We start from the raw sequence: 21,833 nt of genomic DNA, 5'->3' as shown, positions 1-21,833 counted from the left end.
TTTAAAGGTCCATACCCACAATGCGTTGTAAACGCTACACGTAGCCGATGGGTTGATTTTTACACGTTTCGATTCACAGTTTTCTTTAACAAACTACCGAAATGTTCCGGAAATTGAAAAACAAGATAGAAGAGGAGGCGGGGAAATCGCCGGTGAACAGGCTGCTGTCAGGCGCTTCGCCCTCCAAGGGAGAATCGGTGAGATATTGGGTGTAGAACGGCACAAGTTGGGAGGGGTTTTTCAAGAGGGAGGGGGGCGTTAACGCAGACAACATAAACATCCAAAATATTGTGTTATTATAAGTCCCTAGTGACGGAAAGGGAGACTCTAGTTCACCTGTTGAGTGGTGTGTTGTCAGGGCTGTGTCTAAGGAACAGCTAGCTGTAAAAATTCCTGTATTTTCGCCTTTAGTTTGAGTCTAAAGAATTCCAACAAGTGTCTTGACGACCTTTGATAAAAGTTAGTTTGAATGTTTGCACATATTTTCATAAAGTCTATATTCTACAGATATAATTGAAGGAATCATAACCATAATTCCAGATTTTTTTTGGCTTGCTTAACAACTGGTTTAAAATTTTTGTTATGATTTGTATAGGATCTCCACAGTCTTGTATGGTCAATTTTTCTTCAGTTTAGAATTGTCTTGTAGAATACTATATATTTTTCAAAACCCCAAAATATGAAAAAGAACAATTTTCAATGTATAGTTACATACACAACATGCCAATTTTGTACTGTAAGTACAAGTTGCATAAGATTTCAACTAGTCACACTGGGAAGGACCCCTAGTCTTTTTTATAAGTGTGATGGGTTCTTTATGTGCTTAAAGTGTGACTCTCCTCCAACACAGGACCTCTAGCTTTATGTCCTGTCCTAGAGGACATCATGAACTGAAGCTAGCTGCTCATTTTCAATTGAGATATTAGGTGTTAAGTGCCCTTTCCAAGGACACAACAGTGGCACCTGCTGGGGACTTGAACCCATGCCAGAACCTTGAAGTTCTGAGTCAACTTAAAAAGTATACAGCAAGAGCACCCTCCTAACTTTCCCTATAATATTGATTTTACTATGTACAGATCCGTCACTATGTACCTTTGATCCATCTAAGACTAGTAAGAGGACGTCCCTAACCAAAGTTGTAATTAATTTGTCTTTCCCAAGGGTACAAGTTGGGGATTAGATGCGACTAGAGATTCAAACCCAGAACCTTTAGATTCTAAGTCAACAACCCTAAACATAAGACCACCTTACCACCTTGCAGTTCTAAGATTATTGTAGAATGTGGAGAGATACTTTATATCCACATGGTTTGTATCTTCTATTATTCATTCAGTATATAGAGCACCACAGTCAACCCTTCAATTCCTAATCCTAGGTATCTAAAAACTCTAATAACAGATACATGGTTATATGTTGACGTAAGAGCTTTAATTCAATAAATTTCAATTCATAAATCAGCACTAGTAACTGTTACTTCTCACATGCAGGTTTTCTGTAATCGTTCCTTGTTGTTTCATTACGGAGGCCCCCATGATGTGAAACTAATATTGATTTACGCACATTCAGCAGCATATCTAAGTAAAATCCAATAATGTGTAATACAGGTAGCCCCTGGGATGGATGTTGCTAGAATTACAAACCCACTATCAGCCTCGGACCATATTATGACTGCAAAGAAACTTATGGATAAGAAGATTATGATGTTTATCTTTATCTATTTTATCATTCTTCATAAATTTAACGACAGATGTTGATTCGTAAGGCAGTGCCTTGTACTGAATTTGTTCTGCAAGCTTCTTTGTTTTCTGAGATTTTATTATTGTATCAAATTTCAGTCTTTGCCTGCAATTCCCAGATTATGTTGTATGACTTGTATGCACATCTTCAGTACGTTTAAGTATCAGAAATGCCCTTGTACCTCAGCCCAGCTGCCTCCCATCCTTTGGAGAATAGAATCAATATAAGCTAATCAGGAAACTCCCCAAGGTTGACAAACGAGCGGAGTCCTGACGTAATCCAGCAGGTCTGTGTGGGTGGGACACAGGTAACATGACACACAGCCTGACTCCCATCATGTACATTGGAAAATTAGATCACATAACGATGTATCTACACAGGACTTCAAGTTGACAGTTAAATATAAAAGTAGAATTGTCAGTGCTTCTTAACTTAAGGAATCATTTTGATATTCTAACTAGTAATTTTATGTGGACTGAGTGATAATCTGTGATGATATGATTATGAAGTGATTGCATACATTTTTATTAAACAATATTTTTTAGTCAAATTATCTTTGTGATATGGTACTGAATGAATTTGTGTGACATGGTTATCGAGTAAATTTTTAAATTCCTCAGCATGGAGGTAACAATTTCATCCTTAATTAATCTCAAGAATAGGAGCTAAAACTAGATTTAATGTTTAAATGAAATTAAACTTCTTTCATCATCATCATCATTAGCCAAGGCCTAAATTGGATAAATAAATTCAGATTTTGAATTATGCTCAGCAGCTTACCTTGAAGCAACCTTTGAACAAAGCAACAACAACAACAAAAAATTACCTTCTTGACAGAATTAAGTAGATATTGCAAATAGCGGGTAGAACCTAATACTGTTCCCAAGGTAGCACTTTAAATTATGTGGTGTAGGAAGAAGCCGTAGCTATATAATCCTGTACTTAATCAAGTCCTGCTCCATTCAATCTCCCTACTACGGAGAAAATCGTCACCTGTTTGCGTCAGTGATTCCATTCGATCAATCCGTTTTGCGGTAATCAAATAGATTGCACTGCCAGCAGTATGTACGTGTAGCTAGGGTCTTTCCGTGTGCGTTGCTGAGTCTGTTCAGCCATGGAAACGTTCGGTGTGATGTCTGAAACTTCTCATCTGTTGTGGGATTTAGAGGTGAGACTGGCTGATGTTGTGATTGAATCAGTAGAATAATTGCACTGCAATTTATTGTACTGTATGGATCCCACTACTACTAGCTAGCACTGTAGAGTTAATTTAATCAAGGAATGCTTGCTCAGACCCATCCTTTGAACCAGAATCACCAATTCTCATTCCTCTTACATGTAGAATATTTGGCTAGCATTAGTATTGTAAAATTCTTACTACATTGAACATGAATTACATTAAACAGCTTACTAGAAAATTCTACAATATGGTAACTTGGAGATACATGTATGATGATGAAGGTTACCGTTGGATATCGAGGTATACATTATGTGTATCATCATGCAGACACATATTTGTTATATTAAGTTCTCAGAATCTGATTTTCATATACCGATAGCATAGTCGCATTTGTCTTCTCAGTCACTAATGAAAGATATTTAGCAGATGTTGTCTGGAATATCCAAATCTTCAGAGAATTTATCGAATTGCTTGTAATTACATTCTTGAAGTCAGTTAGCACAAGCTCTGTAAAGAACTGGCTTTTCTTATTTATCTCCTTGACATTATCTCCTACCTAATTAATAAGGTATGTGCTTTTCATCAGGTGAAGAATTAACTAGTTTGCTCAGAAGAAATCTTGGTACATGTATTTGAATCAATTTAAACTACCCGTATCTCAAAGCTCAAACAAAAGTAGATATATTGTATCAAACCCTTCATTCAGAAATAGATCAACATTTTCCAATGAAATCCTTTGTGAAACACAAATCTGACAAAGAATGGATTACTCCCCAAATTAAAGCTGTTATCAAGAAGCGACAGCGGGCTTTTCACTCTGGAAATATGCCATTGTATAGAAAGCTTAGAAACAATGTGAATCGCTTGTGTGTGAAGGCAAAGAAAAGACATTATTTGCGTAAGATTCAGGTGCTTAAGAAGGAGAACCCAGCTAAGTGGCACATGCATCTACGAAATATACTAAATTTTCGGCGTAGCTTATCAGTTTCCGTCCCCAGCGCTTCGTCCTTAACAGACAAGGAGATTGCTGACGTGATCAACCGTCACTTTTCAGACATCGTTAACCAACTTCCATGTTTAGATCCTGAATCATTGCCATCTTACTTACCTTCTCCTTCCAGACCACCACAAGTACATTCCTGGGAGGTCTACGAAATTTTAAAACGCATTGATGCAAGAAAAAGCTGTGGTCCCGATAATCTGTCCCCCAAGATTGTCAAAACCTTTGCCGTTGAATTGAGTGATATATTGGCACATATTTTCAACTGTTCTTTGGATGAGGGACGAATACCCAAACAGTGGAAAGAAGCCATAATTTCACCCATTCCAAAGAAAAGCCCTGCAACAGTTGAAAATCTGCGTCCCATATCACTCACTTCTATCTTGATAAAAACGCTTGAATCTTTTATCACAAAATGGATCCTTCTTGACATAAGCAACGTTCTTGACTCTAACCAATATGGCAGTAGAAGGGGGCGATCATCTGTTCACTACCTCACTAGTTTGGTTGACTCAATACTTCTTGGCGCCGACACCCCTAAAACTATCCAGACTGTCCTGTTAACTGATTTTAGCAAGGCATTTGATAAAATTGATCATACAGTATTAATCCATAAACTGTTAACTTGTGGTGTACGTACTTCTATTGTACCATGGATAAGTGATTTTCTCAGTGAACGTACACAGTGTGTTCGGTACAGAGGCGCAACTTCTGGTTGGGAGAGAATTTCATCAGGAGTTCCTCAGGGAACCAAATTAGGGCCTGTTCTCTTTTTAGTATTTGTAAATGAGGCAATGGAATCTTTTGTGGATAGATGGAAATACGTAGATGATCTGACTTTAAAGGAAAGCAGATTATTAAGTGTACCAACCTCGATGCAAACATCGGTTAATCAACTTGAAATGTGGTCGTCAGAAAATCATATGTCACTAAATGAAGATAAGTGCAAAATAATGAACATCACTTTTATTAACGACCCTCCTCCTCCCCCCGATATCCTTCTTAATGGTAAAGTCCTTGAGCATACAGAAGTGGCATGCATACTTGGACTGTGGTTGACAGCGGATATGAAATGGGATAAGCACGTAGAGGTCATTACGACAAAAGCAAGCTCACGGCTCTACTGGTTAAAGAAATTAAAACGTTTCGGCCTTCCCATCAATGACCTTTGCGAAATCTATTTATTATATATACGACCAACCGTTGAATATGCTGCCCCTGTATGGAATGCCAATATAACACATCAACAATCCGATAAATTAGAACGAATACAGAAACGTGCGCTAAGAATAATTTTAGGCCCTCAATACTCATGTTATGATGAAGCCCTTTCCCATTTTGGCCTCTGTACCTTGAAAACTAGACGAGAATCGCTAAGCCTTAAATTTGCCAAATCTCTGTTGAATTCGCCGACGTTTAGAAACTGGCTGCCCCCGCTACGGAAAGATGTTCACAACAGAAATTTAAAGGGCAATAATCAGCTCTGTATTCCGATGGCAAGATCCAACAGATATAAAAACAGCCCCATTCCATACTTTACTGCACTTCTGAACAACGTCAGGTAACCTATCATGTGTGGTAATTTTTATTATGATTATTGTCTAATTATTTTAATTATTTTGCTATGTATAGTAGTTTCTATAGATTTTATTAAGTGTTTTATTCATTTCTTGTAACTGCCTAATATGCATAATTCAGCGACTTGTACTATGTACAAGTCGCTGCAATGTATTTTAGTGTATTGCTTTCAATTGAAACAATAAACCAACTATATATACTAGTAAGTTGTGCTAAATCATAAATTTAATTTTTTTTCCCAATGTTCCTTTGGTTCCAGGACAGTCCAAGTCACGCTCCCCCCGTCAGCGTTAATGCATCGTCCCCAGCCACCCCCCTGGCCAGGAAACCGGCGATCTGGTCAGCAGGGACCCCCCGCAGACTGGACCAGACTCCCACCAAGGTCAGGGGCTCATGGCCGCCATTCTGAAACTCTACAATTCAATCTCTTACTTCTAGTTCTTCTTCACTACTGCCTAGCCCCACAATGTTGTAACAAGGCAATACTTGACGTGAATGTGGAAGCCCAGATAGCTAGCGTGGTTATAAATATTATTCTATATACACAAATTGTACATGGCAAATCTGTAAAGTACACCCAGCATGTCGGCCGAATGTATATTGCGCCTGCATGAATTGAAGGAAATTCATGTTTAGATGTCGGAGTATTGAAGGAAGATATTTTGTCTATATTTGGAAAGGATATTGTCTGCTACAGACAAAATTCTGATGAAACATTGACCAGGTTTCATGTAGGTGCAGTACGTTCTGTTTATGTGCTATTCCACCATTTATGCATGCCTGTATTTCTGCTTGACTATTCTGTCCTGTCTGACACCCTTGGCCAGCAGAGACCGTAGTTCATTCATATGATAATAACATACCTATACCTGACTCTATGTTCACTTTGACTACTCTCATACCTACAGCCCCCTGCAGTAATATTGACACCCATGTAGATATATGTTTGTCTAATGTGCACCTGACTCTATTTTCACTTTGACTACTCTCATACCTACACTAGCTACAGCTCCCTGCAGTACAATATTGACACCCATGTAGATGTAAGTTGTATAATGTACACCCATGTCTCTGACCCATGTTTATGCATGTCACTCTGTATATCTCTGCGTGGACTAGTCTGACAAAGCCCCCGCGGCTGATGGCAGCATGCGGTCGGCCGCTCTTGACCTCCTGTCCTCTCTTACCGCTCTAAAGGGGTCCAACAGCTACATGTTACCCCCTCATCATAAGGTCAGTCCTTCTCACTTCCAACTGTTAGTTTCCCACTCTGAACAATCTGTCTCAGGCTACTTACTGTTACACAGGTGTGTCTATGTGTGCGTATTTTCTGCATTTGTTTCTGTGTGTTTTGCTGTGATACTTTTGCTGTGCACCAACTACATTTTGCAATGATTCAACAGCAAGTACTAGATTCAGTATACCACCAAACTACATAGTATAGCTTGGTTTGTGAGTTGAGTTAAGGGTCATGCAGAAAGGGCACACCCCCTATATCAAGCTGTACATGCAAATACATTGTTTTACATGTATGTACATGTACATTTGTACATGTAGTTCATATTATCTGAGAACTAAAGTTTGTGAGTCCTATTAAACCCACAAAGTCTATCTCAAAGTCACACAGATGTTGTTTTAGAAGCCCTGTTAGAACTACTGTTGAAAGTAATTTTTGACAAAATAAACCAGCACATAACAATTATTAGAATTGTGTTGATTATAACCAAATGTTTACCTTGACTTTAATGTCAGGTGAAAGCTGCAGATGTGGACTCAGATGCCGACCTCTCAACACAGTCAACTCCACAGGCAGAAAAGGTACTTACTGAGTAGATTGCACTCTTGTGTGTAGATTTTTACTGCTTGGTACACATGTATTTGTCTCCTTGTCTTAACTCCTCTTTTCCCTCTTCTGTTCCAAACAAATAAGGTCAATGACCTGGACCAAATGGCTGTCACCATGGTAACTGGTGCTGTGGTGTTGGATTATGTTATGTAGCAGGTGGCAGAACAGAGTTTGAGGGGCTGATCACCATTATGTATGTGTTTGAGTAAGAATAAACAGAGTAGTAGTCAGTTAGGCTAGGCTAATGTAAATGTATTAAACACTACACATTTGATTTGATTTTTTAGTTGTACATGTAACATCTGTGTCCATGATATCACCAGGGTCCATAATATCACCACCTTGAGAAACAGTGTGCGTTAAGATATTTTTACTGCAGCATACTTCTGGTATGCACTCCTGCACACCTCAAATGTACATACCTAGGGTATGTTGCAGTAAAATATCTTTAAGCACACTATTTCTCAAGGTGGCGATATTATGGACCCTGGTGATATTATGGACACAGTTGTTATCTATTTTGAGTGAAACTCTGGTTTAAGGTTAAAAATCGTTGCCCTCACAGCCCCTGCCCAGAGCGGAGTCTCGTGAGTCCATCAACTCGCTGGCGGGGATGTTCCAGAGCCTCCCGTTTGGTCGTAAGAACCGCGACACGCCGTCGGACGCGGAGAGCGACCTTGACTCTGAGGCGTCCTTCAGCCTGCGCACCATGAACAAGGAGGAGCTTTACAGACGCTTCAAGGAGATGGAGAAGATGATGACTGCTTACAGGGGGAAGTACAACGAGGTAAGAGCTGGGCTCACAGTGAAATTTTCAGAACTGAAGGCTTAAAAGATGATGAGATTGATTGATTGGTTGGTAGTTTGGTTGGTTGGCTGGTCGGTTGTTTGGAGAAAATGATGACTGCTTACAGGGGGAAGTACAACGAGGTCAGTGAAATATTGTTTTTTCACAACTGAAGGCTTAGGAGAGGATTGAGTGAGAGAGTGAGTGATTGAGAGAGAGTAAGTGAATGAGTGAGACAGTTAGTAGTTATAAATGTGTATGTACATTTACTAAGCACCATGAACAAGGAGGAGCTGTACAGGCACTTCAAGGAGATGGAGAAGATGATGACTGCTTACAGGGGGAAGTACAACGAGGTCAGATCTGGATTCAAAAATTGCAGACAAAAAAATTAATTGTTTTTCTTCAAAACGGAGGGTTTAGAACAGGATTGAGTGATTGAGTGAGTTATTAAGAAAGTAAGTGAATGAGTGGAAAGGTTGTATAATAGAACTGCAAGACAATGCAAGTGAATACTTGTCAAATAAATGAATGATTATCATTTGGAAGTATCCTCCGTTGTTACAGTATTTGAGGAAGATTAAGACTGCTTAAATTGCCACATTATATGTATTAGAAATAGACATGCATGATTGTACAAGTAGCGCATGCAGAATGTCTCTAAACCTACTACTCGATATGTCTGAATTCCAATGAAAGCTTGCTTATTCCCTTGTCTTAATGAAGCTCATTTCTTTTTTAGATGGCATCTGCATACAGAGATCAAGAAAAGGAGAAGGAAAAGATCAAGGTATGAAGCTATTAGACAGAGAATGCATATTTTTGATTCTCAAACATTTTATGGAATATTTTATTTAGTCACTAATTTTATTCCTTTTAACACCATTTTGTGTTTAACTAATAGTATTCAATCTATTCATTGCTAGACTATATATAATAGTTATACATGCAACTCTAACCCTGATTATATTTCAGTCTTATTAACACCATTTTATGTTGCGCATGCTCTCCACCCTAGAGGAATATGCATGTACGGATGTTTATCAGACTTGGGTGATGGTTACATGTAAAGCGGTGGTGGTGGTTCAAAATTTACCATACATGATGTAATGGTACATATATGAATACCTAAAACTTAAGAATTTATTTTTTAAACTCGTAAGTCTGTAGGTTTTTTGTTTGCTTTTTTTTAAAAATTCTTATGATTATCCGTCATAACTCCAATATCTAAATGAAACAGTCTTAATGTACCCAGACTGAGAGTTGACATTAGATAACAACACTGTAACATGCTAAGTTTGAATGTTTTGTAAATAACATTGTGATGTTTAACTGTGTTTGTCCTGTTCTCCAGAACACTCTAACAGAAGCCCAGGACAAGTCTCTCCGCAGAATTTCAGAAATGAGAGAGGTGAGCAAATTGTGACAAGTTGAACTTTACAAGCTGCAGGGGTATGTTTGTCACATACATGTACACTTGGCACGGAATTACATGATAAAAGTGACCATATTTCTTTTTTTTTTTTAAAAGATATTCTGCGTGTGACGTTACTTGTAATGTTAAATTTTGTAAGGTGTGCCAAATTTTGTAAGGTGTTAAATTCTGTAAGGTGTACATTGATTCATGAATTATGTAACGAGGACGTAATTCGGGCAATTTTTGCCCGCGAGCTCCTTTGGACTTTTGATAAACAAAACAAATAAACGAATAAACATATTGCTGCATTGACCAGAAGAGAATGTTTGTAAACAACTGGTTTATTATTTATTTTTTACCCTTTTTTTACACACAATATTATACAATCTTGTATAAAGTCATATGGAAATAGTGAATTCCATCTACATACTTTTTTTTTTTGATGATGTCACACAAGTGGTGGTTTCTTCATTCTTTGTCAAAGATTGTGATATTCAGTTGAAAATTTGGATAAGTCCTGTTTTCCACTGTTGGAAATTACAGTTCAACTTTCATTTGCAGAATGAATTCTTACCAACCCTAATAAACTTACAGGTCAAGCCATGTTTTCACAAAAAACAATTTCACAATAAACATACCTAATGATTTTGTACAGTTTTATAGTTTTATATCATTAAAACTCAACAGATCTAAACTACTAACAAATTCCTCTCGCCATAATTACAGTAGCTGTTGTTGGATAGATAGTTACATGTCTCAACAACCTGTCTCCATATCACCACAAACAAATGTTGAAAATAATAACTCCAATTTCTATAGTACAAAGTCACTTCAAACACTAGGTTGTCCTTTCTTCACAGATGGCATCACTCACTCACTCACTCACTATCCAGGCCTTGATTATACTGCTGCGATTTCTAATATTGTGCAACTACATGTACATTTTATAGCCTATCTAACATACACCTGTATGAAAACTGCAGTCTATTTTTTACAAACATTTCCTTTTATGATAATACATTGTACATGTATTTTTGTCATAAGGATAGCCCTATAGTATCAGGCACGTAACTATTCTAATTGAAATAACAGACTTTGCATATGATTCTTTGGACACAATAACATGTTTATGGGATCTATGGATGGGATATGAGTATTACACATACACACATGTATGCAAACACAATCTTCTGGTTCTCCCCACTGTCAAGTTAATGCGATATTCAGGTTATCTGCTAACTTTACACTGTTCAGTTCCACCTCAGATGTTCATAGTGGTTTGCTGTATCAGCACCACGTGCTCATTGTATAACTACTGACTCATTCTGGTAGTGAACCTGTTGACCAGCTTCATTTCTATAGGGAGGGGAGCTCGAGGGGGGTGGGACCTCATAACCTCCTTCAACACTGTAACGATCTTGCCTGTCGCCTGTACGTACATGTGAACTTCCTGATTGAATAGCTACAAATGTACATCATCATATTCTGCTGAATCATCTGTTTGTAAAGTGCCATGCCTTGTCTGGTTTTGAGCACTGATTGTGACAGTAGCTGTCGCGGTGTTTGTGTTGCTGAACACGACACCAGGACTTTGGTCTGCAGGAGGATTGCTGGTCCTCCTCTTGTACATGTACCTTGCAAATAGAACAATGCCCAAGAGGAAAATTCCCGCCACTACGCCAAGAAAACCACTGAGGAAGACTGGCAGAGAGAAGAATTCAGAAGAAGGACCAGCATTGCTTTCTGTCATGCTCAACTCTGTACTTCGAGAAATACTGGAAATGGGTAGTGTGGAATATACAGGTGTTTGTGATGTTGACTTTACGGTTTGGCCAAAAGGGGAAGCTGTGGACAAGCCAGAAGTGTCAGGGATGTTTGTTATGTTAGATGTTGGGGAAGACATTGGTGCCTGTGGTGTTGATTTTCCTGTGCTACTAAGAGGGGAGGAAGTACTTACTGCAGACAAGTCAGGTGAGGTGACAGCAATGTGTGCTGTGAGTTTTGTGGAAGATGTTGGTGTGGAAACCTCAGCAACAGTAGATGGGTCAGTTGAGAAGGAGACTGTTGTCGTCTGTTCACAGATCAAATCTTCACGATTTACCTCTCGTAGTAAGCTTTTCCCACTAAGGTTACCAGGTCCAGCACAGGTGATCTGGCTTTCAAATGCGTAAGAACCGTTCATCTTTTGCTTAAAGGGAAGCATCCTACAGTCACACTGCCAGGGGTTGCTGTTAATATGAACAGTTGGAATGGAAGTTAGTATGTCAAATATGTCAGCTGAGAGACTGGTCAATCGGTTATAGCCAAGATTCAAGGATAGCAGGTTACCAAGTCCCTCAAATATGTTAGCTGAAAGATAAGTTAACTGGTTATAGGGAAGATACAAGTTCCGTAGGTTACCTAGACCCTCAAATATGTCTGCTGGGAGAATGGTCAATTGGTTACGATGAAGATACAAGTGATGTAGGTTACCAAGTCCCTCAAATATGTCAGCTGAGAGACTGGTCAATTGGTTATCGCCAAGATACAAGTACCGAAGGTTAACAAGTCCCTCAAATATGTCAGCTGAGAGATTTAACTGGTTAGAGTCAAGAGACAAGGTCTGTAGGTTACCAAGTCCCTGAAATATGTCAGCTGAGAGGTTTGTTAACTGGTTAGAGTGAAGAGACAAGGTCTGTAGGTTACCAAGTCCCTCAAATGTATCTGCTGGGAGGTTGGTCAACTTGTTGTAGGCAAGGTGTAAGGTTGTAAGATTACCAAGTCCCTGAAATATGTCAGCTGAGAGGATTGTGAACTGGTTAGAGGAAAGAGACAAGGTCTGTAGGTTACCAAGTCCTACAAATATGTCAGCTGAAAGATGGGTTAGCTGGTTAGCGTAAAGATGTAAGTGCTGCAGGCTATCAAGTCCCTCAAATATGTCAGCTGAAAAACTGGTCAGTTGATTCTGACCAAGGTCTATTAAGTTTAAGCTGGTCAAGTTGTGGAATGCTCTGACATGGATCATAGATATCTCATTCTCTCCTAGATATATTCTTTCCAAACTCCTATACTGAAAAAAGTCATATTGCCTTATAGTTGTAATGGCATTGTCATGCAAGTAAAGCCATGTGATGTCTGTAGGCAGGTCCTGAGGAACACTGCTGAGGCCTCTCCAACTGCAGTCACAGACTGATGAACAGCTGCTGCTGCAGGCTTTGGTTGGTCCAGTTTCCTTCAGGATGATCAGCAGAAGAACCAGCAATGTCCTCATCTTGTTTGGCATGTTGACTTGAAAGATCATATATCATGGCACAATAAGCTATTATCCAACAATAATATGCCCATACACCTATACATTGTGATATTCATAGATTTTTTTGTTGATAGATTGACACAGGGAATTACATTGTAAATATTTCTTGGTATTTCAATTAAAATACATTGTATAAGTAGCAAAGAAATGACACCTCAGACTCCCTTCCAACCTCTTTGATTATATTCAGTTGCAACATGAAAATGAAAATTGATTAAGAATCAAAGAATTACATGTCCAGAATTGTAGGGAAACTGTCGTATATCAATTGCAGCAGGTGGCTCTGATTTACCTCTAGTAGGCTTGTTTAAGGTACAAGCAGATTTTTTGTGGGCACGACCCTATAATTAGCCAGCCTATACATGGGCCAACGGGTAATGTTTTCCTCACAAAATAAACTGAAACTCATACCTGTATGTAGTGATCCTTGACACTGAAACAGTTCTTTTTTATGAAACAGAAGCTTTGAAACCGCTTTAGGTTGGTAATTCTGCAATCAAAGAAAGGTGCAGTGTGCATAATACAATGTACATGTAGTAGATCGTGTTCTGCTGAACAGTTTAATAGTAGCCTGGTAACCAGACTGCCGTGAGCTTAGCGCTATTCCTTCGGTGCCGAGAGTGTTTGGGGCCGCCAACCAGGCCTCAATTACCGCGCTTTGTTTTTTTTTAAGGGTCAGCGGCAACAGAAGACTAAGCGTAATACAGGAAGACAGCGGATACAGGGAAACCAAAAGGAGATGGGTCCATGGTATAACTCGCCTGTGCTTGGTAAAGGCCGGGGCCGAAAAATTACCGCCAAGCCAGCCAAAGGTTTGGTACCCAGGCTAGTTTGATAGCAGCTTTGTTCAGTTACAAACTTACAATAGGTATTGTTGGCCAACGGTCATCTGGGATTTTTAATCACAGGGTTACAAGTACATTACTTTGATACTCATTGATATTATGCCTGACTTGACATGCAATTACAACAATATTATATATATATATATTTAGGAGATTGGAAGGATAATTACACAAACAAGGCGTTTCTTTTGTCTTTGAACTAGGATTGAAGAAAAGTTGTTCTTTTATTCTAGACCTGCATGAAAAAAGGATCATAGGAAAATGTCTATGCTCTTTCACTGACATTTAGAAAAGCCAGGTCACAGTCAGGACACACATGTTTGCTTCAACCAGTGAGTGTTTTGAAGCAAGAAGAACAGATTAGACTTACTGAAAGACTGTCCTCTTCAAGAGTTGTCCCAAGAAACTCTGTGTCAAGAGACTCAACAAATGTCCAATTTGCGCTGATCTACACTCTTGAACTAACTGCACCTGTACCAAGCTGTGTAGGAGGAAATGCAGGAGGAAATGTTGACCTTCCACCACAGGTGTTTGCCAATGGGTGTGTGCTAACTTGCCTTACAATCCGGACTCAGTCTGCCATACAAAAAGCGCTCAAAGTAATTACATGTACAGTCACATGACCAACTTCTGTCATTGCTTTGGGATTATGAATTTACTCCTGTGGGGGTATGTTGAGCAATATATTTACAAAAACTGAGTTTTGGGCTCTCCAAATGTTCAATTTATGCTGAATTTTGTCATTGACAAAAGTTAGATTAGTTGTGTCTGTTGCACCTGTACTAAGCTGCGTAACTGCACAGGAGAAACAGTTAGTAATACTTATTGCACCTTTGACAGCGACTGTGACAGGTGTTTGCCAGTGGTTGTTTGCTAACCATTAGGCGGGGTACTGTATTTTGCACTCCTATAAGGTGTCAATGACAACCAGTTTGGGCCTGTACTACATGTAGATTTTAAGTTGAAGGTGGAAATGTGTTGTACATTTATTTGGGTAAGTCCTGTTTTCCACTGTTGGAAATTACAGTTTACATGTAACTTAAATTTGCAGAATGAATTCTACAAACCCTGATAAACTTACACGCCAAGCCCTATTTTCACAAAAAAATAATTTTACAATAAACATACTTACTGATTTTCTACAGTTTAATAGTTTTATATCATTAAAACTCAACAGATATAAACTACTAACAAATTCCTCTCACCATATTTACAATAACTGTTGTTGGATAGATCAACCATATCACCACAAACAAATGTTGAAAATGATAACTCCTAATTCTATAATGCAAAAGTCACTTCAAACACTAGGTTGGCCTTTCTCCACATATGGAACACACATAATTATACAAAAAAAAACTTAACTCACTCACTATCCAGGCCTTGATTACTGTATACTGCTGTGATTACTAATATTATGCAATTACATTACATGTATGTACAATGTACTTGTATGTAGCCCATTTAACATACACCTGTATGAAAACTGCAATCTTTTTATTACAAACAATCTGTTCCTTTTATGATAATATTGTAGTCATAAGGATAACCCTATCAGGCATGTACATTTGTAACTATAGAATGCATATACTAGTAATATTTCTTTGAACACAATAACATGTAATATATGGGATCTATGGATGGGATACCGGTATTACACATACACATATGTAATATATACTATGCAAACAAAAGGTTATAAGTTTCCAGTTCTGGTTCTCCCTATCAAGTTCATGCTATAATTATATTCAGGTTGTCTGCTAACTTAACACTGTTCAGTTCCACCTCAGAGGTTCATAGTGGTTTGCTGTATCAGCACCACGTGCTTATTGTATAACTACTGACTCATTCTGGTAGTGAACCTGTTGACCAGCTTCATTTCTAGGGGGAGGGGAGCTCAAGGGGGGTGGGACCTCATAACCTCCTTCAACACTGTAACGATCTTGCCTGTGGCCTGTATGTACATGTGAACTTCCTGATTGAATAGCTACAAATGTACATCATCATATTCTGCTGAATCATCTGTTTGTGAAGTGCCATGCCTTGTCTGGTTTTGAGCACTGATTGTGACAGTAGCTGTCGCGGTGTTTGTGTTGCTGAACACGACACCAGGACTTTGGTCTGCAGGAGGATTGCTGGTCCTCCTCTTGTACATGTACCTTGCAAATAGAACAATGCCCAAGAGGAAAATTCCCGCCACTACGCCAAGAAAACCACTGAGGAAGACTGGCAGAGAGAAGAATTCAGAAGAAGGAGCAGCATTGCTTTCTGTCATGCTTAACTCTGTACTACGAGAAATGCTGGAACTGGGTAGTGAGGAAGACAAATGTGTTTGTGATGTTGACTTTACAGTTTGGCCAAAAGGGGAAGCTGTAGACAAGCCATAAGTGTCAGTGTTGCTTGTTATGCTGGATGTTGGGGAAGACATTGGTGCCAGTGGTGTTGATTTTCCTGTGCTACTGAAAGGGGAGGAAGAACTGACTGTAGACAAGTCAGGTGAGGTGACAGCAATGTGTGCTGTGAGTTTTGTGGAAGATGTTGGTGTGGAAACCTCAGCAACAGTAGATGGGTCAGTTGAGAAGGAGACTGTTGACGTCTGTTCACAGATCAGATCTTCACGATTTACCTCTTCTAGTAAGCTTTTCCCAGTAAAGTTACCAGGTCCAGCACAGGTTATCTGGCTTTCAAATGCATAAGAACCGTTCATCTTTTGCTTAAAGGGAAGCATCCTACAGTCACACTGCCAGGGGTTGTTGTTAATATCAATATACAGTTGAATGGAAGCTAGTATGTCAAATATGTCAGCTGACAGACTGGTCAATCGGTTAGAGGAAAGGTCCAAGATCTGCAGGTTACCAAGTCCCTCAAATATATCATCTGAAAGGTTGGTCAATTGGTTAGAATCAAGATACAAGGTTTGTAGGTTACCAAGTCCCTCAAATATGTCAGCTGAGGGACTGGTCAATCGGTTAGAGTGAAGATACAAGGTCTCTAGGTTACCAAGTCCTTCAAATATGTCTGCTGGGAGAATGGTCAATTGGTTACGTTGAAGAAACAAGTACCGTAGGTTACCAAGTCCCTCAAACATGTCAGCTGGGAGGTTTGTTAACTGGTTAAAGGAAAGAGACAAGGTCTGTAGGTCACCAAGTCCCTCAAATGTATCAGCTGAGAGGTTGGTCAACTTGTTCTGGGCAAGGCTTAAGGTTGTTAGATTACCAAGTCCCTGAAATGTGTCAGCTGGGAGGTTTGTTAACTGGTTAGAGTCAAGAGACAAGCTCTTTAGGTTACCAACTCCCTCAAATATGTCTGCTGTTAGAATGGTCAATTGGTTATTGTCAAGATCCAAGGTCTGTAGGTTACCAAGTCCCACAAATGTGTCAGCTGAGAGGATTGTTAACTGGTTAGACTGAAGATTCAAGTCCTGTAGGTTACCAAGTCCATCAAATATCTCAGCTGAAAGATGGGGTAGCTGGTTAGAGGAAAGATACAAGGTTTGTAGGTTACCAAGTCCCTGAAATATATCAGCTGAGAGATTGGTTAAATGGTTAGAGTAAAGGTGCAAGGTCTGTAGGTTACCAAGCCCCTGAAATATGTCAGCTGAGAGGATTGTTAACTGGTTAGAGGAAAGATCCAAGGTCTGTAGGTTACCCAGTCCCTCAAATATGTCAGCTGAAAGACTGGTCAGTTGATTCTGACTAAGGTCTATTACGATTAAGCTGGTCAGGTTGTGGAATGCTCTGACGTGGATCATCGAGATCTGATTCTGTCCTAGATATAATCTTTCCAAACTCCTATATGGAAAAAAGTCATATTGCCCTATTGTTGTAATGGCATTGCCTTGCAAGTAAAGCCATGTGATGGTTGTAGGCAGGTCCTGAGGAACACTGCTGAGGCCTCTCAAGCTGCAGGAACACACTGATGAACAGCTGCTGCTGCAGGCTTTGGTTGGTCCAGTTTCCTTCAGGATGATCAGCAGAAGAACCAGCAATGTCCTCACCTTGTTTGTCATGTTGCCTTGAAAGATCATATATGGCACAATAAGCTATTATCCATACACCTATGCATTGTGATATTCATAGATTTTTTTAATTATTTTTTTGTTGATAGACTGACACAGGGAATTAAATATTTCTTAGTATTTCAATTAGAATACATTGTATACAAACTGTAAGTAGCAAAGAAATGACACCTCAGACTCCCTTGCAACCTCTTTGGTTATATTTAGTTGCAACATGAAAATGAAAATTGATTAAGAATCAAAGAATTACACATCCAGAATTGTCCGGAAACTGTCTTCTTTCAATTGCAGCAGGTTGTTTACCTCTAGTTGGATTGTTTAAGCTCCAAACAGATTTTTTCTGGGCAAGACACTATAGCCAGCCTAGCGACGGGTTCTGTCCGCCATGTTGGTGCTCATACAAACCAGCGTCGCCTACCCTTGATATACATAGTTCATTGTTTTGTAGTCGGTTGCGGGTCAAAAAAGTGGTAAACACAGTGCATCTTTTCAATGCGTGCCAATGTGATTACAAATTAAGGATAGGAACAAGGAAAAACTGACCGTAGAACGTCGCAGATTGTGAATTTTTGCGATCAGCCGCGGGGATACAGCCACAGAAATATCCTGAGACCGAGGCGAGTTATGGTCGCCGTTTTGACTCCCGAAAAGCTTCACCCGCCTGGGTCCAACACAATGTTGTCTGGATCCCTACTCCCAACCTCGGAAGAAATGTAGAGAGATTGAGAGTAGAGATTGAGAGTAGGGAGATTGGGACAAAAGAAAAGCGGCAGACGGGGGCCGAAGCGAAGGCCGCGCGGCACGGGCGACAGAACGCAACAAGCGGGCCGCCTGACCGGCGAAAAGCCGGACGCCACAAAATGCTACTGAGCACCATGTACGTGATCTTCCCTACAACGAGGTCAGAAATGTGCCTGTAAATGCAGAAATGGCACCCATAACAATGAAAGAATTACCATTAAACATGGACTAAACATTAGTTTACATGGTGCAAGTTAATTTATTTTGATACACGTGGCACTGGCTCGATTTAAGCCTAAGTGCTAAAACTCCGAGTTCACCCTGACAGCCCAACGAAATCACCGATCTTAGCACTAAAAATGCCGTCAAGATTCTGCTTATCTGCTCATTCTGCGAATGTTCACAATCTAGTTCATGCATATGTTGTGAGAGGTCCCCCAAAAAACGAAAGTTTCACGGCAAAACTACAACAACGAGTACGTAAACAATGCCCGGCCGGGCAGCTCCCCTCCCAACGCCGATGAATCTTACTCCGGCAAACTCATCAAGGCGGCCAACAAAATTTCTGTCGACGGGGCTCGCAAGCCGTCATGTGAAATTCTAATGGGTTTCTAACAGAGACATGCTTGTACTTTTGGTACTTGAAAGAAATGTGAACTCCAGTTTGCCGGCGGCGAAACCGAAAGGGCTAGATTAAAGCATGGACCTTTTTTCTACCTCCATGATCAAAGTACACAACAAACAAAAAGTCGCCCGCTGAATAAAAACTGTGGCATTTTGCATTACTACTGTACCGAATATTGACACAGAACCCATAATTTTGTAACAGCAATCTCTAGTAAAAACAAGAATTTACATTACCAAGAAAAGCCGAATCTACTCTAGCTTACGCTCCCAATTGTTGTTTACGATCCCGCCGCCGGGAGGACGCGAGTTTGTCATGAGAAGGAAACAGACACACGAGTGTCACCCACGTATAGAGAACTGTTCAAAACACACTTCCCAAAACTTTCTCTCACTCTTTTAAATTCATTTATTGAGAAAATATTAGACTAGAGTGACAGACATGCAGATCCTGTCCACTGTAGGACTTCAGTAGGAGAGATAAGTCTTTGAAGTTCGTCAACACATACGCAAGTTTTGTTGTCCTATACCCTTTGTCATCGTATCCTTTGACTTCCTATCCTTTCAAAAAAAGACAATTTCGTTGAAGTCCTTGTCATCTGTCAACTATCAAAGCCTGCAGAATTATCGCGTGGCTGTTAATTACTTGTATGGCTTCGGTGCCAATGTCTTAACACAGCATAGCACTGCACAGATGAGCACCAACATGGCGGCCGCCCATATTAGGCAAGCCCCGTGACGTCACGTGAAAGCCGAGAATACATTGTACATGGGCCAACTGGTAATGTTTGCTTCTCAAGATAAACTGAAAGTCATACCTGTATGTAGTGATCCTTGACACTGAAACAGTTCTTTTTTGTGCTTCAAATCCACTTCAAGTCGGTACTTCTGCAATCAAAGAAAGGTGCAATGTTGACGTTTTATGACTCTTTATTCCGCCAGGAGGCTGCGGTGACATCATTGGTTTTCTTCATCTAATTTACTCTATAGTGTATGTATGTCCTTTGGATAAGATATGACAAACGTTGTGATTACAGAACGACTGACATGCTGACTACAGCCAACCTAATTCCCTCTCAAGTGATTATTCGTCCTCTGGCTTCTCTTTACTCTTTTCATTTCGTTGAGATGTTATTACCTCCGGGGAAGGAGATATCATTCCGCGAGGAGGTTTTACTATGGTTCGAAACATTTCTGTCAGCAGCTATTTCTCGCGATCGGCTGGACGGATTTGTCTGTGGTTCGGTATGCGTATTGCTATTGGGCTGCAGATGATGCAGAACGTTTTTGTTTAATTGCATATGTGTTTATGGGTGTCGAAATAAAAGGTTTTTAAGTGCTCCGGACACCTCCGCCATGCTGAAAATGGTAATTACCATGTTGTTAAGGAATGGGGCGGTTTCAAAATGAGTCAAACAGAGGGGTGCCTGGTTCCGATAAAAATTTTGGGTGACGGCGCAGCAATGACGGCGCGGGATGACGGCGGGGGTGACGGTGCAGGATGTCAGACTTGAGACACGTTAATCAACAGTCCATACCGAACCAACTGTCAGTAGCCATCAAACACATACAAACATATTACGCACATAACTTTCATACTACACACAAACAAATAACCTAAACCAATAGAACACAAAAAAACCTGGAGGTTTGAAATCTACGATTTCCCTTGTTTTATGTACTAATGTTAACAGAGTAGTGATTTCAGAGCTACATTGTAGTTAATTAGATTAAGAACACCAACGACGTCACCGCAGCCTCCTGGTGGAATAGAGAGTCATAAAATGTCAACATGGATTTGGGTCAAATATCACACCTGTGTGTGCGGGACTGGTAGAAACCAATGAATCACCTTTTGCAAATAGGATTTTGGGTTGAAAGGCACATCAAGCTGAGGCAAACTTATCGGTCCCAGAACCTTCACGTTTCAAGCTGCATTGTACATTGTAAGATACCAGATACTAGACTAAGTGTAAGTATTAAACAAGGCACCATATGGGTTTTAGTCTCAGACAAGTTCTTAATTCAAGAGAACAGAATGTTATACCTTTACGCTTTAGCTAAACCCAGTACAGTAAATTAGGAAGGAAAATTGGAGAAAAAGGTACTTACATGTACAATGTACTTCCTTGAAAAGTTTATGGTAGTTCCAACTGTCATCAACAGTTACTGTCAGACTCAATTTTTGGCAGTTCTAAGACGAGTTGCACTGTCTTGTTTCCACTGCACCACCTCAACTGTGCAGTGCCCTTCAAGTCCTCTATTTATACAAAGAAACTTGAACAATGTTTCCTTTTAAGAACCATGAATGAGCTTGTAGCTGGCTCATTGATCTTTCTGTAGGGTGTGTTAGGTATATCCTATTTGCATCTTGTTTGGCACATTGGAGTCGTTAGAAAATACCAGTGCCTATTTATTTACCAAACGGGTTTAGTGTAATAAAAGTTGCTATGCTGATACTTGATACAAGGTCTTTTTCTAACAAAGCCAAAGCCAACAGAATTGAGTGTTTTGTAACTCAGTGGTTACAATAACATGAAGTACTACATGTAGTACCTGCTAATACACAAGGCATAACTACTTTGAAGGGAAGTTCTAAAAAAAACTATCAAGTCATTTTATATCGTCAAAAGATATAAACTATGAAACTAACAAATTACTAAATACAGTTGTTGGAAAGATAGATGCTCTTCATAAAGGGGAGGAAGTACTGACTGTAGACAGCATCACCTCTTTATAAATCTGTCAGCAGAAGTGAGTTCAAAGTC

General features: G+C 39.7%; 2 protein-coding genes across 2 annotated transcripts in view; one reads left to right on the top strand and one right to left on the bottom strand.

Annotated features, from left to right (window-relative positions):
• Positions 1 to 20: 20 nt before the first annotated feature.
• Positions 21 to 21,833, top strand: part of LOC109478017 (golgin subfamily A member 4-like) — a 34,248-nt gene continuing 12,435 nt past the window's right edge. The window contains exons 1-6 of the mRNA XM_019779466.1: positions 21 to 197; positions 5,755 to 5,877; positions 7,248 to 7,313; positions 7,907 to 8,128; positions 8,871 to 8,918; positions 9,483 to 9,539. Coding sequence (XP_019635025.1) covers positions 102 to 197; positions 5,755 to 5,877; positions 7,248 to 7,313; positions 7,907 to 8,128; positions 8,871 to 8,918; positions 9,483 to 9,539 — 612 coding nt within the window. The 5' untranslated portion in view covers positions 21 to 101. The remainder of the gene's footprint in view (positions 198 to 5,754; positions 5,878 to 7,247; positions 7,314 to 7,906; positions 8,129 to 8,870; positions 8,919 to 9,482; positions 9,540 to 21,833) is intronic.
• On the bottom strand, positions 15,361 to 19,930 carry LOC109478065 (leucine-rich repeat-containing protein 15-like). Its single transcript, XM_019779524.1, has 2 exons — positions 19,884 to 19,930; positions 15,361 to 17,696 (listed from the first exon to the last, which is right to left on the bottom strand). The coding sequence occupies exon 2, from the start codon at positions 17,689 to 17,691 to the stop codon at positions 15,670 to 15,672; it is 2,022 nt and encodes a 673-aa protein (XP_019635083.1). The 5' UTR covers positions 17,692 to 17,696; positions 19,884 to 19,930; the 3' UTR covers positions 15,361 to 15,669.

This window comes from Branchiostoma belcheri, unplaced genomic scaffold, assembly GCF_001625305.1.
Source record: "Branchiostoma belcheri isolate BF01 breed outbred unplaced genomic scaffold, Haploidv18h27 scaffold42, whole genome shotgun sequence".
NCBI classification, from domain to species: domain Eukaryota; kingdom Metazoa; phylum Chordata; class Leptocardii; order Amphioxiformes; family Branchiostomatidae; genus Branchiostoma; species Branchiostoma belcheri.
Note: the sequence above shows the minus strand (reverse complement) of the source record. Positions and strands in the feature narration are given on the sequence as shown.